This window comes from Phragmites australis, chromosome 2 (assembly GCF_958298935.1).
Source record: "Phragmites australis chromosome 2, lpPhrAust1.1, whole genome shotgun sequence".
NCBI classification, from domain to species: Eukaryota; Viridiplantae; Streptophyta; class Magnoliopsida; order Poales; family Poaceae; genus Phragmites; species Phragmites australis.
Window position 1 is genome coordinate 37,084,658 of NC_084922.1, and position 16,832 is coordinate 37,101,489.

The 16,832-nt window shown below is 44.6% G+C and overlaps 2 protein-coding genes and 1 non-coding gene across 3 annotated transcripts; all 3 read left to right on the top strand.

Annotated features, from left to right (window-relative positions):
• The first annotated feature begins 1,950 nt into the window (after positions 1-1,950).
• Positions 1,951-13,054, top strand: LOC133908633 (ABC transporter G family member 38-like). Its single transcript, XM_062350746.1, is given in 23 exon segments — positions 1,951-2,551; positions 2,630-2,714; positions 2,828-2,987; positions 3,129-3,205; positions 3,332-3,379; positions 4,285-4,375; positions 4,468-4,769; positions 5,360-5,641; positions 5,769-6,085; positions 6,186-6,346; positions 6,697-6,806; positions 6,886-7,036; positions 7,806-7,949; positions 8,053-8,216; positions 8,831-9,163; positions 9,325-9,615; positions 10,881-10,964; positions 11,157-11,290; positions 11,684-11,911; positions 12,014-12,081; positions 12,084-12,184; positions 12,382-12,636; positions 12,735-13,054. Coding segments are annotated over 23 exon segments (4,404 nt in total). The 5' UTR covers positions 1,951-2,003; the 3' UTR covers positions 13,005-13,054.
• Positions 13,055-13,318: 264 nt separating this feature from the next.
• On the top strand, positions 13,319-13,391 carry TRNAK-CUU (transfer RNA lysine (anticodon CUU)). The gene has a single exon. It is a non-coding gene; the product is annotated as a tRNA-Lys (tRNA).
• A 2,071-nt stretch (positions 13,392-15,462) lies between these two features.
• On the top strand, positions 15,463-16,785 carry LOC133906528 (pentatricopeptide repeat-containing protein At1g77170, mitochondrial-like). Its single transcript, XM_062348460.1, has one exon. The coding sequence runs from the start codon at positions 15,463-15,465 to the stop codon at positions 16,783-16,785; it is 1,323 nt and encodes a 440-aa protein (XP_062204444.1).
• Positions 16,786-16,832: the final 47 nt, after the last annotated feature.

Consider the following 16,832-nt stretch of genomic DNA (forward strand, 5'->3'; position numbering starts at 1 on the left):
ATTGTACACAGAATGTCACTGTGTTAACGAGGACGATCGACAAGAGGAATCACCAGATTAGCATTAGAATAACGCCGTATTTGTCTTCTTTTTTTTGGTTCTGGTCAGGTAAGAGAATTTGTGACTCCAGCAGTCCAGCTCGACGCTTCCATCGAAACGCACCCACATCCACTGTAGAGATCCCGCGTAATTACGGAGTCCTCACGCGCTCTATTTTCCGTCTATCCATCTTGCTTTGAGATCGGTGTTCCGTTCTGGTCTTCTGCTCTCGTATTTGCGTTTTCGTCCGTGGCCGAGTCTTTGCTTCTCGTGGCCTGTTTTTTTTGTCGAATGGGGAGCGGAAGAGTCTAGACTCAACTCAATATCTCGGCCGGCTCCTAGGAAAGGAACTCATTTAAATGTACACACGCTCGGATGAGCATCCTCTGATTTCACCTCTTCAAAGGCATGGCGTAATTTCACTCTGAGAAGCATTCCATCTATGATCTATTTCTGAGATTGAATCTCAATTTCACTAGAATTCAATGTTTTTCGGTTAATTATATAATATTTTTCAGTTTCGTAACTAGTTTAACATTTTTCAATTAGTTATGTAATACTTTTTGGTTTAAATTGCAATCACGGTGACTTTAAATGGGTAAAATCAGAGGATCTGTTTCGGGATTAGTGGTGTTTGGTCCGTTTTCGCCCGCGGTTGTTTGGTGTCCAGGTCGTTAGGTTGCTACTTTATTGCAACTTTCCATTTGTAGCGTCCGTGTCGTTTGGTTGGTACTGCTATGGTTCGTAAATTCAGATCTGCATCACTTTTTGAAGCCGAAACAATTTTGTAGCAGATTAAGGCTTCACATTGTAATCAGATCTAAACCCTCTATTGATAATCTGATGGATAAAAAATCGTGTGTAAACGGTGTCAGAAACACCCGTTTTTTCAGAAGTCAGAAATCGAGTGCTTTCATGCAGAAAAACACTCGAGCTAGAGAGGTCCTTGAAACGCTCGAGTAACATCATTATCATGTGCCACAGCTCACAACTAGCACTTAATAACCAGCCACCAATCTCCATCGGACGAGGAATATCATTTCAGGCTGCTCCATCTGATGCTCTTTTGTCGCTTATTGTTTCGGCACAGACACAACCAATTATTTTATCAAACCATTGAATGTTTCAGAGACAATGCTCCAATAAGCCTGGACCTTTCTCTGTATTTCTTTTTTTCTGGAGAAACGACAGGCTTGGAATTTGTGGTGCCAACATATATGCAACTGGAATATCGCCATGCGTGATGCCTAGCTTAGATGCTCAGGCCTCTCCGCTCTTCGGGCCATTTGTCTGCTCCCATCGAAGCATCTCAGCATCTCACTACAAGCAGAAAGAGTATTTTAGAGCACTGGCTTCACTAAAGCTGTCCTGCAGGAATGGCTCTGCGAGTGTTCTTTAGAGAGATTATGTCGGCAGAGGAGTTATAACGAAAATGACATGTTCTGTCAAGGTGGATAACTACTGATTTCGTAGAAAGGCATGCACTATGTTGAGTCGAAGTTGAACGAACTTCCCAAGACGGGAATTTTGCTAGTATTTGTAAGTTACATAGAACCTGACCTTCTTGGTGATGGCTAGGTGCGACAATGTTGGGCTTCGAGTCTTTTTCCTTGTTGTCTAGGAGGGCGCCATGACCGAGCTCTTGCTTTGGGGCCTCAGTCGAGCCTGCACAAGCGTGACGTTAATGGAGACATGGGGTACTTGTTAGGTCAGGCACTCATGCCTGTCCTTGTTGCTAGGCACCTTCTTAGTCTCCTGAAACTAGCTAGTAGCCCGTCAACGTCGAAGCTGACAGTGCCTCCGGCCGATCGAGCCGGCATCTTGTAAGCACAAGTCTTGTCGCGTACTCGCTCGCGTATAAATAGCACCATACCCAAACACCTCGCTGAGACGTGTAGTGGAGTGCACTCTCCGCGTGCGTGCCTGATCAACGCATACACGGACTCGTATAACCAACCGGCGCCATGGAGATGCTGAGCCGGAGCCTGCAGAGCATGGCCAGCCCCGACGCCAGCGTCTACTTCTCGGGCGCGTCCTCGCGGCGCCGCAGCGGGGCCGACGAGGTGGACGAGGAGGAGGCGCTGCAGTGGGCCGCGATGGAGCGGCTGCCGTCGTTCGAGCGCCTGCGCACGGGCCTCCTGCGGTCGGAGGCGGACGCCGGCATGCGGCGGTTCGCGCACGAGGAGGTGGACGTGCGCGCGCTGGGGCTCGCGCAGCGGCAGGCGTTCGTGGAGCGCGTGTTCAGGGTCGCCGAGGAGGACAACGAGCGGTTCCTGAAGAAGCTCCGCGCGCGCATCGACCGCGCCGGGATCCAGATCCCGACGGTGGAGGTGAGGTTCAAGAACCTGAACGTGGAGGCGGACTGCCACGTCGGGACCCGCGCCCTGCCGACGCTGGCGAACGCGACGCGGGACGTGGCCGACTGGCTGCTGGGGCAGGTCGGGATCAACCTCTCCAAGAGGAAGACCCTCCACATCCTCAAAGACGTTTCCGGCGTCGTAAGGCCGTCAAGGTGCGCACATGCATGCATGTCGCTGTTGTGTAATGTGGAGCACGAATATTTTCTTGAATCGTATTGCTTTGTCACCAGGATGACACTTCTGCTTGGTCCACCATCATCTGGCAAGACAACGCTTCTGCTGGCCCTGGCCGGCAAACTAGACCCAACTCTTGAGGTGTGTGATCGATCAGTGATATAAAAGTACTTTGAACGCGTCGGCTTCTTGATGCCTGATCGTGATGAATCGATCGTTCGGCTCTGACTTGCCTGTTTGAACGCCGGACGCAGGTGAAAGGAGAGGTCACCTACAACGGCTACGGGCTGGACGAGTTCGTGCCGCAGAAGACGGCGGCGTACATCAGCCAGAACGACGTCCACGACGGCGAGATGACCGTCAAGGAGATCCTCGACTTCTCCGCGAGGTGCCAGGGTGCGGGACGGAGATACGGTGAGCCGCCGCAGCACGTCGGGGCCGGGGCGTGTCTCTCTCTGCTTCTTCTGATACTGCAAAAATAGAACTGAAATGTCAACTACTAATCTTTTGCTGCGTCACTCATCGGCAACGCTCGCATGCGTATGCCGCGTGCAGAGCTGCTCGAGGAGCTGGCGAAGAAGGAGAGGCAGCTGGGGATATATCCCGATCCAGAAGTGGACCTGTTCATGAAGGTGTGCTGTGCACTCGATCATTCCTCATCACTTCTATCAACTAGTGATCTAGAACATGTATGTCCTTGGAGTACTGTTTAACATATTGTGTACGGACAATTTTTCTTTTGCTGTGATTATTTCTAGGCCACTTCAGTTCAAGGAGCCACTCTGCAGACGGACTACATTCTCAGGGTAAGCCCCCAAAATCGTAGCGTTATTTGTTTTTTCACGGTCGAACAGAAAATGGCTATTCATCCCTTGTCTCCTCATCCGCTACGTCCGAAGATTTACAAAGCAGATAAATGGCTATTCATCCCTGAGCTCTCTGTTACGAGAAAAAAAAAACTTTTCCGATAGAAAAAATCAGGATCTAAAAAAAGATAGAAAACATCAGTACTGTTTTAGAGAAAGCAGAAAAATGCAAAGTATTACTTAGTTCGTTTTAGGGGAGAAACTTTTTTTTTATAGGAAAAAAATTAGTAGAACATGAATCGCCCAAAAGGCCCATATATTTGGGCCTAACGAGAGCCTTTTGCTCGGCTCGGCAAGCCAATCTTGAAGTGTCTCGCCAAGCCCAACAAGGCATAAGGATCTTTTTGGATCCCTGTATCCGAATATGCATACATGAGAAATTTATATTCGTTTATCTATTCTCATATACAAGTTAAATTAGTTGTCTATATAGCGGATGGAGCCTGTATGAGTCATCTTATATATGATACGTTCAAATTGAGTTCCACTTATATTCAGACCGGACAGATACATGCTTCATGAGCTATAGTGTTAATAGAAACCACTCATCAATCTTATATTATAGAGTTATTATATAGACAATCAAATTCCTTTATAGATTCATTACAATCACTCTTACAACTAATCAAATACTTTTAAAAAAACACTATATACTGTACACCTCCGCCAAACTGTTTCCACTCACCCAGCTATACCACACACACCCAAGTCGACAGGCAGGGTAGACAAGGAAAAGCAGTTAGTTGCAGCCGCAGACAGTCGCTCGCGTCGCGTTCCCCTCTTCCCTGGCAAAATCGTGACGTCTTCGGCGATGCCCACGGTTGTGATGGCGTTGGTGGGTGCAGATCCTCGGGCTGGACATGTGCGCGGACGTCATCGTCGGCAACGAGCTGATGCGCGGCATCTCCGGCGGCCAGAAGAAGCGCCTCACCACAGGTCCGCGCGCCCCGCCTCCCCTTCCTCCCCACTCGATCCTGCCGTGCTCCCGGTCGCGCTCCCTCCGTCGTTACAGCCGTGTTTGATTTCAGGGGAGATGCTGGTCGGACCGACCAAGGTGCTGTTCATGGACGAGATCTCGACGGGCCTCGACAGCTCCACCGCCTTTCAGATCATCAAGTGCATCCAGCAGATCGTCCACATGGGCGAGGCCACCGTCGTGGTGTCGCTGCTCCAGCCCACGCCGGAGGTCTTTGAGCTCTTTGACGATGTCATGCTACTGTCCGAGGGGCAAATCGTCTACCAGGGACCCCGGGAGTACGTGCTCGAGTTCTTCGAGAGGTGTGGGTTCCGGTGCCCGGAGAGGAAAGGTGCCGCTGATTTCCTGCAGGAGGTTCGTCATTTCGTCACATTAAACTCCCTAGTGTATTTTTTCGAACATTCTTTGGCAAACGTGACATGCTTTCGTCATGAAGTCAGTAGAACTGTATAAATCAACATCTAGATTAGCTTCTTTATATGTAGGTGAGCCTCTTGTGTTGTATACTAATACCCAGTAGATTTAACACATTTAGTTTACTATTTAGAGTTCGTAGGAAGACAGACTTCTTATAGTTCGTAAAGGTTCTTGATATATCTAGTTTACTTGTCTTGCCAACCAATATAAATGGCACTCCTTCCATTAAAAAATTTGTGCTGTTTTGGAAATTGTGTAGTCAAACTTCTATAGTTTTGACCACTAAATCACTAATAGGGAAGAAATATTTTCATTGGTCATGTGAAAATCTTATCATTAGATTTTTCGTGAAAAAAAAACTTCATGATATGATATTTTTCATTCTTTCGACTAAAATATTTATATAAAAATACAAAGTTGCATGTTGGAGACCGTGTCGTTATCCAAAACACCATATATTCCTAAATAGAGGTTGTACTAGGCACAAAGCATAGCATATAGTTCTGATGGATGCTGTTTTGGAACAGGTTACATCAAAGAAAGATCAGGAGCAGTACTGGATACAGAGCGAAAAGCCATATCACTATGTATCAATTCCTGACTTTGTTGCAAAATTCAAAAAATTTCATATGGGGAAGAGCCTCAAAAAACAGCTTTCAGTTCCTTTCAACAAGAGAAAAATCCACAAATCTGCTCTGGTCTTCTCCAAGCAATCTGTTTCTACTTTGGAGCTTCTCAAGACCTCATGGTCCAAGGAATGGATTCTCATGAAGAGAAACTCGTTTGTCTATGTTTTTAAAACAGTTCAGGTACCTAAAAAGCCAGACCATATTCTAACGTGTCTCCCAATGCAGTCTTAACATCTTTGTGTACCCACAGTAGAGTACTTAACGGGGGTATAATTCTTTGTCTGATCGTCTTTCCTTTCTTTTGAAGGGAATCCTGATTGCACTAGTAGCATCAACAGTTTTCTTGCGAACACAACTCCATACAAGAAATGAGGCAGATGGACAACTCTACATAGGAGCACTTATTTATGTCATGATAGTTAACATGTTCAATGGTTTTGCTGAGTCATCTCTTATTTTGGCAAGGCTCCCTGTACTCTACAGACATAGGGACTTCTTGTTCTATGGACCATGGACTTTTACACTTCCGAATATTCTATTGAGAGTCCCTACCTCCTTGTTCGAGTCGATAATTTGGGTAGCTATAACCTACTACACCATTGGCTTTGCCCCTGAAGCTAGCAGGTGCACCATCATTGTAACTCTGTCAAGCTAAAATTATTTATAATTTGAAATTTTATGTTCGCTCTCTGACCATAACAGTAGCTTATTCATTTTGCTGCAGGCTCTTCAAACATCTGATTGTAGTCTTCTTTATCCAGCAGATGGCTGCAGGACTCTTCAGACTTGTCTCTGGCATATGCAGGACGGTTGTCATAACTAATACGGCAGGATCTGTTGCAGTCCTTCTCATGTTTGTACTAGGAGGATTCATCCTGCCAAAAGGTAACCGTCCATGATTTCTATTGTCCTCGGCAACATAGTTGGACATTGTTTGGCTGTTTTCCTCGGTGCCATGGTTGTACGATTCGAGAAATTATTGATTATTTATAAATATGAAGGGCTTGAAACCCACAGTTGAGTGCTCGAAAAAATCTCAGCATAAATAATGGGAACTGAGGAGTCTTAAAGTCAGCAAATGTTTTTTCTTTTATAAAAAAAGTTAATAACTGTCAGTACCTTATGACTCAAAAACTTGAATTATTTATTAGTAAATCCTTTTATAATGGACACTGCAGTGTTGAGTCTTATTGTGGCAGTTGGCATAACCAGTTAACCACTGCTCATTGTTATAGATGCAATTTCAAAATGGTTGATATGGGGTTATTGGTGCTCACCTCTTACGTATGCATACATTGCTCTTGCTACTAATGAGATGCATTCTCCAAGGTGGATGGACAAATTTGTAAGTTAATTCATGATCATATTATTGCTGTGTTCTAGTACAAGTAATTGCTCTTGACTTTCGATTTGTGAATCAATAGGCACCTGATGGTAGGAGATTGGGAGTGGCAGTTCTAGAAAACTCAGGTGTCTTCACCAATAAGGAATGGTACTGGATTGCAACTGGTGCACTTCTAGGGTTCACTATTCTGTTCAATGCGATGTTCACGCTGTCACTTATGTACCTAAACTGTAAGTATCTACACTTTGCACATAAATAATATGTCATGACATGCATCATGCAACTCCTTTATTTGCTTAATCAGTATTTCTCTTGTCTATGCTAAATTAATATTTTCATTGTAAGGCATAACTTGGTTATAGGGGTGTAATTGGATCGGATACGTACGGATATAGCTCATCTTGTATCCTATCCCATATTTTTTATCGGAGTCGGAGTCGGACACGGATAGTATCGGATAATTATTTCTTCATCATGTATCATATCCTACATTTTTTTCTCGGAGTTAAGTCGGAACGGATAGTGCTGCAAGCTTTCGGTTAGTTGGATAGATGGAAATTTTTCACTTCATTTGCATCCTCACACAACACATTAAACAATATATGGGTGCAATCAAAGTGAGTATAGAGAGAGTGATCGCTAAAATATGAAAACAAGAGCATTCAGTATTATCTGTTTGCGGATGTGTGACAATCTACCTACATATTATCATATTTTTAAGTGAAATCAAAATAGATTTTCTCGTAACACCTAACATTCGGATACATCGAACGGATACCAGTCATTCTGTATCCTATCTTTTTATTGGATCCAGAGTCGGACATGAATAGTGTCAAATAGTGTCGGATAACTATTGTTGCATCCCATATTTGCTTCGCAAGCCTTCGATCAAACAGTTCGGTCGGGCGGGCAAGCGGGAAATACCCGTCCTGTTTTCACCCTTATTTGTTCTTTTATATTAGTAATTCACTAAACTGATTGTCCTGTCCCTTGAATTAGCTCTTGGAAAACCACAAGCAATTGTGCCTGAAGAAACTGATACAAGTTCAGAGAACACTCAGGAAGGAAAGAAGATAACAGATATAACACAGAGAACTACAGTCCCAACACCTGAACCGTTATCCTCAAACTCAATGATCACATGTAAGCTTGCTTTGTTTCACTTCCATTTTTTCCTCGTGTTTGGAAAAAGTTATGCTACTTTACCTTTAGTGCTCAGTCTAATTATGTTTTTCCTTGTTTCAAGTGGATAAGGTGCTTGAACAATTACGTGGCCATTCCCCAAATACTTCTGATAGGTCATACATGAATGCTTCTGTCAGAACTGCTTCAGGAAGAGGGATGATTCTTCCATTTGAACCCCTATCCATGTCCTTCAGTGAGATAAATTACTATGTTGACATGCCTGCAGTATGTTGCCTTTCCGTATATTATTTTTCTTGAAACCGCATTTCCATGTCATTGCCCATTTTTATATCAATGAATGTTTTAGGATATGTGTTGGTCAAACTTTTTAAATTTTGACCATCAATATATAAATAATTATGTGGATTGAGAACATAAAATTGATATAACTATATTCATCGTTGAAAAGGCTTTCTTTTTTATTTGAAATAACAAATTCCATAGAAATCATATTCATTAGTCAAAGTGTCATATTGGAGACCATGTCAATGTCCTAAATGACTTACATTTGCAATCAGAGGGGTAATTATGTAGATAACATTTAATCTGAAAAATTTGATCTGAGTATGAATTTCTTCATGATATTGTTTCCGAAGAATAGCCATTTTGCATTGGTGCCGTTTATCAGCTAATTAATGCATGAATCAAAGCATTAGGTGTGCAGAGACTTTGTAATGTGACTATGTGAGTTAACATATTTTCTACATAAGCTCTTGATTATGCTGATGCAAATCTTCGCAAACATGATATGTTATGTTAGGAATTAGGACATATTTTTTGTGCATTGCGGTGGTTATCTCATAACCTGTAATCTCATTTGCAATCTGTGAATATATCAGGAGATGAAGAGTCAAGGAGTAACCGCTGATAAGCTTCAGCTGTTGTCAAAGATATCTGGGGCTTTTCGACCTGGTGTTCTCACTGCCCTTATGGGTGTGAGTGGGTCTGGGAAGACTACCCTCATGGACGTTTTATCTGGAAGGAAGACTGGTGGATATATTGAAGGAGAAATCTATATATCTGGTTACCTTAAGAACCAAGCAACATTTGCAAGAATATCAGGGTACTGTGAGCAAAATGACATCCACTCTCCACAGATCACTATAAGGGAGTCCCTTCTCTTCTCTGCTTTCCTGCGTCTTCCCAAGGAGGTCACCTATCAAGAAAAGAAGGTACGTTCTTGTTTTCTACTCACAGTATCAACTGTCAACTGATATCTGAAGATAGTGAGGTGTGTATTGTATTTAACTCACTGCAGTGTTTGCTGGGGAATGTTTATGAATAGTTTTTTTAGGTGAATTAGGTCGATTAAAGTGGGCTTACATATGTGTAGATATTCGTGGATGAAGTTATGGAACTGGTTGAGCTTAACGGTCTCAAGGATGCTATTGTGGGTCTCCCTGGTGTGAACGGGCTCTCGACAGAACAAAGAAAGAGATTAACAATCGCTGTAGAGCTTGTGGCAAACCCCTCGATCATCTTCATGGATGAACCAACTTCAGGACTTGATGCAAGGGCTGCTGCAATTGTTATGAGAACTGTGCGGAACACTGTCAATACTGGAAGAACCGTTGTCTGCACTATCCATCAACCAAGTATCGATATTTTTGAAGCTTTTGACGAGGTAATGCATTTGCATCTTGTGGAGATGATCTTCTCATGTATATATATACTTGTGCTATGATCCTAAGATTATAACAGGGGTAAACATCCATCAGGAGGATAGTCGGACGGTGTTAGCTACTAGGGATGAGAGATTATACTATAGATGATAGAGACTTAGAATATTATAGGAAACTAGATTAATTTTTCTTGCTTGATTACAATAATATGCGGATGTCCCTTTATATAGAGAGAAAAAATTATAATCCTAAATCAACTCTAAATCCATACTTACCAAACTTATCTCCTATTGAATTGGAAACTAAATCAAACTTATCTCCTAACCAAATCAAATCCAACTCCTACCAAACTTATCTCTTAATAAAACGGCAAGCCTTGATCTCCTGTCATAACATCTACTGAACTCGAGCTACAGTACCCACTACAGCACCGCTAGTACTGTTAACATGCAGGGGCAGTAATCCCTACATGTGAACAGTACCTCTGCGTATAACACCTGCTTTACTTAACTCTCGCCCATGACACTTGTGCTTTAGGACCTGTTTGTTTTAGTCTAGGATTCTAAAAAGCAATTTCTATACTGTAGATTTTAAAAAGTTGGATTGTAAAAAGCTAAGGATCCAAAAGCTAAGAAGTGTTTGTCATCTTGAATTCTAGGGTGAATTGGATGTTTGCTTTGGTTGCGTAATATCCGTAATACCCCTAGCTTTTCATATTTGATCATGATTATACGATAATTGAGCTGTGTGGTGTGTGTGTATTTGTAACTACAACATTTTGGACTTGTAGCAAGGTGAGAAATACGAATTTTGTAATAAAAACCATCTAAAGTAGGCGCATCATGTGAGGCTTACTGTGCTAATTGCAATGTTGGGCGACGGCGTGGGCGGCGGCTGAAGGGGCCGCAGTGTGGGCGGGTGTTGGGGTGGTGGCGGTGGCAACTGGCGGGCAGGAGGGGGCGATGGCTATGAGGAGACCGAATAGAATAGAAGGATGGGGAGAGGAAAAAAGAATGGTTCGGGAATAGTAATGGCATTGGTGGGTAATTACCCTAGGCTTGTGTGGGTGCTTCTATTTTTCCTACAGTCACAATCCGTAAAAAGCTAGTGGGAGGTAGTTTGTGGATTGTGGTAGAAAATGATGTTAGATTTTGAAAAGCTGATTGTATAATCTACTCGTTTGTTTTAACTTTAGCTTTTAAAAGTTGTTTTTCATAATCCCTAGCTAAAACAAACATACCCTTAATATCGGTTTCTCATCATGCAGCTGCTTTTAATGAAAAGAGGAGGCCAGGTCATATACTCCGGGCCATTGGGTAGGAACTCACATAAAGTTGTCGAATACTTTGAGGTGTGTGATACGATATTCAAACTACTTCCGATTATCACATAGCTTTTACTTTCCTGTTATCTTGTGTTACCTTGCAACAGATTATGCAATAATAAGGATACATTTGATCGTTCTCTATTTGAAATTCTTTCTTTGAAAGTCTCCATATCATGCAATAATCTTTAAAATCTATTTATCCTTGTATCAAACCAGGCAATTCCTGGAGTCCCAAAAATCAAAGAGAGGTGCAACCCTGCTACATGGATGTTGGATGTAAGCTCAGCTGCTACAGAGGTTCAGCTGAAGATTGATTTTACGGAACATTACAAGTCATCAACCATGTATCAGTAAGTGCAGAACCCCTTTAACTTCTTGGTGTAAATCTGTTCGGATCATTTTTAAATTTAATAACAAGAATGCATAGGAGAAACCGTAGATCATTGATTTTATGGAGATTGGGACCTGAACCCATGACTTCAAACCACCACAACCTTGTGCGCTGCCACTAGCTTCGTGGATGTCCTCTATTTGCACATCTTTTTCAAAGAAGCGAACATCTATCTGCAGTGCAGGAAGCATTGCGTCATCAACATGCACTCCTTAGAGATTTGTAGTGATACACCATTCTACCTTGAACTATACTGCAATTCATGCATGAATAGACCTGCCTCTTCCTGCTTTTTAAAGTATCCAGGTGTTTTAGGTAATGGCTGCTTTGTTGTATGGCTGACTGTTTTCAGGCGGAACAAAGCATTAGTCAAAGAGCTGAGCAAGCCGCCTCCTGGTTCCAACGACCTCTACTTCCCCACTCAATTCTCACAGAGCACCTTTGATCAGTTCAAATTCTGCCTCTGGAAGCAATGGTTGGCTTATTGGAGAAGCCCTGATTACAACCTTGTCAGAATTTTTTTTGCATTTGTTACTGCCTTATTGCTGGGGACTATATTTTGGAGGGTTGGCAGTAAGATGTATGTTCTTACCATGCTAAGTTGTTTGCTTTTGCTTTTCAGCCATTTATTTTATCGGTAATGTGTATTACAGGATCCTTAGCTGTTTGTTATTTGATGCAGGAAGAGTTCTACAGATCTTTTGATCATCATCGGATCAATGTATTTTGCTGTCGCGTTTGTTGGTTTTGAGATTGTGTAACTGTTCAACCTGTTGTTACTGTGGAAAGGACTGTCTTTTACAGAGAACGTGCAGCTGGAATGTACTCAGCTATACCCTATGCTCTCGCGCAGGTCAGTAATATTAACTAGCAATTCATCTGAACTCAAAACACATTATAAGGTCATGCCAAGTATGATGTACATAGTAAAAATGTAGCGTAAAGGAGAAGCAAAATAATTTGAAATGATGATGATGTTGTTGTTGTTGATGATGATGATGAAGTCTGATAGCATTTGAAACATTAATTGGTTCATTTCTCTCTGTTCAGGTTGTTGTTGAGATACCATATGTGTTCGTTGAGTCTGCCATTTATACTCTTATCGTGTACTCAATGATGTCTTTCCAGTGGACGCCAGCAAAGTTCTTTTGGTTTTTCTACGTCTCATTCTTCACCTTCCTCTATTTCACTTACTACGGTATGATGAGTGTCGCCTTATCACCGAACCAGCAGGTTGCTTCCATATTTGCTGCCAGCTTCTACTCCCTCTTCAATCTCTTCTCAGGGTTCATCGTCCCAAGAACGGTGAGTCACTTTCTTGCTTTCTTCAATTAACTTTTAAGGACTCCAAACCACCATGCACTACAATCTCTGTATATTAACCTAAACCACGTCTTGTTCAGAAAATCCCAAAATGGTGGATTTGGTACTATTGGATTTGTCCGGTGGCATGGACAGTTTACGGACTTATTGTGTCACAATATGGTGATGTGGAGGATTTTATCAAGGTCCCTGGCCAACCCGATCAGCAAGTCAGGCTTTTCATCAAGGACTACTTCGGCTACGACCCGGACTTCATGGGTGTTGTGGCAACAGTGTTGGCTGGCTTTACAGTCTTATTCGCTTTTACATATGCTTACTGCATAAAGACATGTAACTTCCAACAGAGATAGAAGTATAGGCCTCATTTTGAATTGCAAACTGAGATGTATGTTCGAGAAAAGAGTATCTAGGTTGCGCGAGATGTCTATTGCCGTACTTGTAAATTCTAGTGCTGGACTAGTTTGCACCATCCCAAGTTATATCTATCGTATCTATCAGTGGCTGGAGCAAGGACCCACAATGCAGTTAACTTTTTTTTGGTACCATCTAAACCGTTAAGATTAGATTTGTGCACAGAATCGTGCATAACCAGGGAGATAAGTGGATAGTACTGTACCAATTTTCACTTGGAATTAATATTTATTTATCCGTATTACGAACACAAGCCCGTCTAGCTCAGTCGGTAGAGCGCAAGGCTCTTAACCTTGTGGTCGTGGGTTCGAGCCCCACGGTGGGCGGGATGCTTATGATATTTTTTGGGATCTTTTGTTTTCCATGATTGTAGTACCATTGTTTTGCAACACTTGTGAAGAAATGCACGCAGCTCTGCAGACAGCATATCGGTGACGAGTAAAACAGGTGACGAACCGTAGCCACATGCACCCAAACGATGAAACATTTACATCTCACACCACATCACAAAAAGTAAGCCTGATACTTTCAACCCAGAGGCCGCGGGTATCGGTACAAGGAGGAGATGAATGCAGCACAAATGGCAAGCTTCTTCCGAGAATATGCCCGATTTATTATGGTTCAAGGCCGTGCAAGCAACGCAACTAGGCTGACTCCACAACCCTGGCAGCTCTGCCATTGGACACGGCCACTCCAGACACCTCGGCAATGCTGTCATTTTTGTTTTGTTCTTCTGAGGACCAATACTTACTTTTGTACCAACCATGGCCACCTACATCAGGCCACCCTACCAGTTGGACATATGCCAACAGAGCGACCTCCTCGATCGTGTCGAGAGAGCGGGGGCCGTGTGGCGCGGCACGGTGCGTGCCGTGGTGGCGGAGCCGACGCCGACGAGGCATGGGCGTTGCTGCGCGACTACTGCTCGCTCGATAGTTGTGATGAGTACGGTTAGTGTTTACTTATGTATGCATTTATATTTATAGTTTTTACCTGTGAACATCTACGGACGAGAACAAACATCAAACCTGTCATACATATGTGTATCTACGGGTATGACTTGAAAGGGCAACGCTAACGGCGATGTCGGAAGGTGGGTTGGGGCGACGCAAGACGGGGAGGAGCTGGCGGTGGTTGGGCTAGGATTGGGAGGCGGTAGTGGAGCGTGCTGGGAGCTTAGGAGAGGGAGCGATGGTGGGAAATTGATAATAGGAATACGTCAGCTAGCTGAGGAATAATTGGGGTTTAGAGGATTGAGTTGGATCTACCTCTCAGACTGGTTGCACGGGTAAATGAGTTTCGCGTGTATAAGTATACTTTACTGGTACTTGTATCCATCAGGTAATATTTTTTGTCCACGAATATATCTGTTGGTACCAAATGCTACTTATATCCTATCTTATTCGGGTATTTATCTGTGAGTAAATGGGTAATCGGGATAAATTGATATCCCTAACGCGGAGGGTCGACCTGGGTGTGTGCGGTACTATGAGAGGCCCATGAACATGACTGCACGTGGGGGAGGCCGTGAGGTGGTCTAATGAGCTTGTGGAGCTTGACCTCATAGGCCTACGGTACAACTACAAGGTGGTAGAGAGTAACAAGGGGTTTGGAAGGTACCACGCCACCTTGGGTGAAGCACGACCCCGCTAGGTGCATGGTCAAGTGGTCATTCGAGGCTGACTCGATGATGGGGTGGACGTTGGAAGGGTTAATGGAGTTCCTGGAGAAGCTAGTGCATGGCGTGGCCTAGCGTCTTGAGAAGATCATGGTGAAGGTTGATGGCGTGTAGATAAGTGCACATTGGAAATATAACTTCGTAATGTGGTGCGCACACATCTTCTATCTCGACAATATATTTGCATTGAGATTCATATTAGAAGTCTAGTGCCACTCTATTGTTTTCACAGTTCTTTCCCTTTGAGTTGATATTCCTTATAGATTTTAATATGAAAAACTGAGTCAAAATTCAAGCCTATCTCACATAGTGAGAGTACCATACTAAAAAACATTATAAGCGTGATTGGATGAATGACTAAGGGTACAACCAGTCCCACAAGGTGTGGATTACATCCTCATACTGGTTGAGTGTGACCTGACTTATTCCTTAGTTACTCAACTAAGTGTAACCTATAGTTTCTATGTTCCATTTAGAATGTGAGATTTTTCGTAATCTCTTTTTATAATTGAACTATTTTTCTATAAAATTATTACTAAGAATCTGTCAAATTCCAAAATTCATACACGCCCTACTTCGTTTTCCAGCTTTAAGCAACAAACACCGCAAGCAGCGCCAACGAGTGGCGTTGTTAACCTGTTAGGCCAAGAAGGTGCAAGCAAAAAACTCTTTCGCCAAAATTCAAATTTCCTGATGGTCCCATCTCACTGGTACGTGGTATGCCCGCCGCTCGCACCGTCGTCTCCTCCCGCCTGCGCGACCCGGCCCCGCCGCCCCTAGTCTGCGAGGCGAACCTCGCCGCGGCCCATCTCGAGTCCTGCGCCGATGCGCGTCACCCGCCCCGGATCCACGCGCGCCTCCTGCGCCGCTGTCTCCTTATCCTGCCCTTCCACTGGAACGCCCTCACCCGGGCCTACCTCCGCGTCGGCTCGCCCCGCGCCGCGCTCCGCGTCGCCGCGCGCATGATAGCCCATGGCGCCGACCCCGACCGCTACACGTTCCCGCTCGCCCTCAAGGCCGCGGTCCAGGCCGCGGCCCCCGGTTCGAGCCTGCGGCTGCAGCTCCACGCCGCCGCCACCAAGCGCGGCCTGGCGCGCCACCCCTTCACCGAGAGCGGGCTCGTCAGCAGCTACGCGAAAGCTGGCGACCTGCGCGCCGCCCGCAGGGTGTTCGACGAAAACCCGCACCGGGGCCTCGGCTCGTGGAACGCAGTAATAAGCGGCCTCTCGCAGGCCGGCGAGTCTATGGAGGCGTTGGCGTTGTTTCATGAGCTGCGGAGGGGCGGCATGGTACCGGATGATCTGACCATGGTGAGTGTTGCTTCGGCGTGCTGTGCGCTTGGCGATGTTGGCTTGGCGAAGCAGCTGCACAAGTGCATGCTACAATGCCTGCGCTCTGGCCGACTTGATGTGACGCTGTCCAATGCGTTGGTCGATATGTATGCCAAGTGTGGCCGCAGGGACCTCGCAGAAAGGGTGTTTGAGAGAATGCCTTTTAGGGATGTGTCTTCATGGACAACCATGATTACAGGGCTTGCTACACATGGTGATGAGCAGGGTGCATTGGACATGTTTGATGATATGCAGAGGGAAACGGTGCAACCGAATAGGGTGACGATGTTGGCGGTGCTCTCTGCTTGCGCTCACGGAGGGCTGGTGGATAGAGGGATGGGTTTGCTGAAGCAAATGGAAGATGGGGAGATCAAGGTAGTGCCAACTGTTGAACACTATGCGTGTGTGGTGGATATGCTTGGTAGAGTTGGCCGTGTGGATGAGGCACATGCTTTGGTGGAGCAGAGAATGCCAATGGAGGCAAATGTGGTGATATGGGGAACATTGCTCGGTGCGTGCGAGAAGCACGGAAATGTGAGCGTTGGGAAGTGGGCAGCAGGAAGGCTAGTAGAGGCTGAGCCATGGAACGATGGGGTTTATGTGGTGTTGTCAAACATATACGCTGCTGCTGGGATGTGGGGTGAGGTCGAGAGGGTGAGGAAGATCATGTCGGAGAGGAAAGTCATGAAGTCTCCTGGTTGCAGTCTGTAGTTCATGAAGTGACCACCATTGAAGTTTGCTCTCTGCTCATTATTTTG

What these genes read in the sequence shown, in the direction of transcription:
- LOC133906528 (XM_062348460.1), top strand. Translation starts at nt 15,463, where the DNA reads ATGCCCGCCGCTCGCACCGTCGTCTCCTCCCGCCTGCGCGACCCGGCC.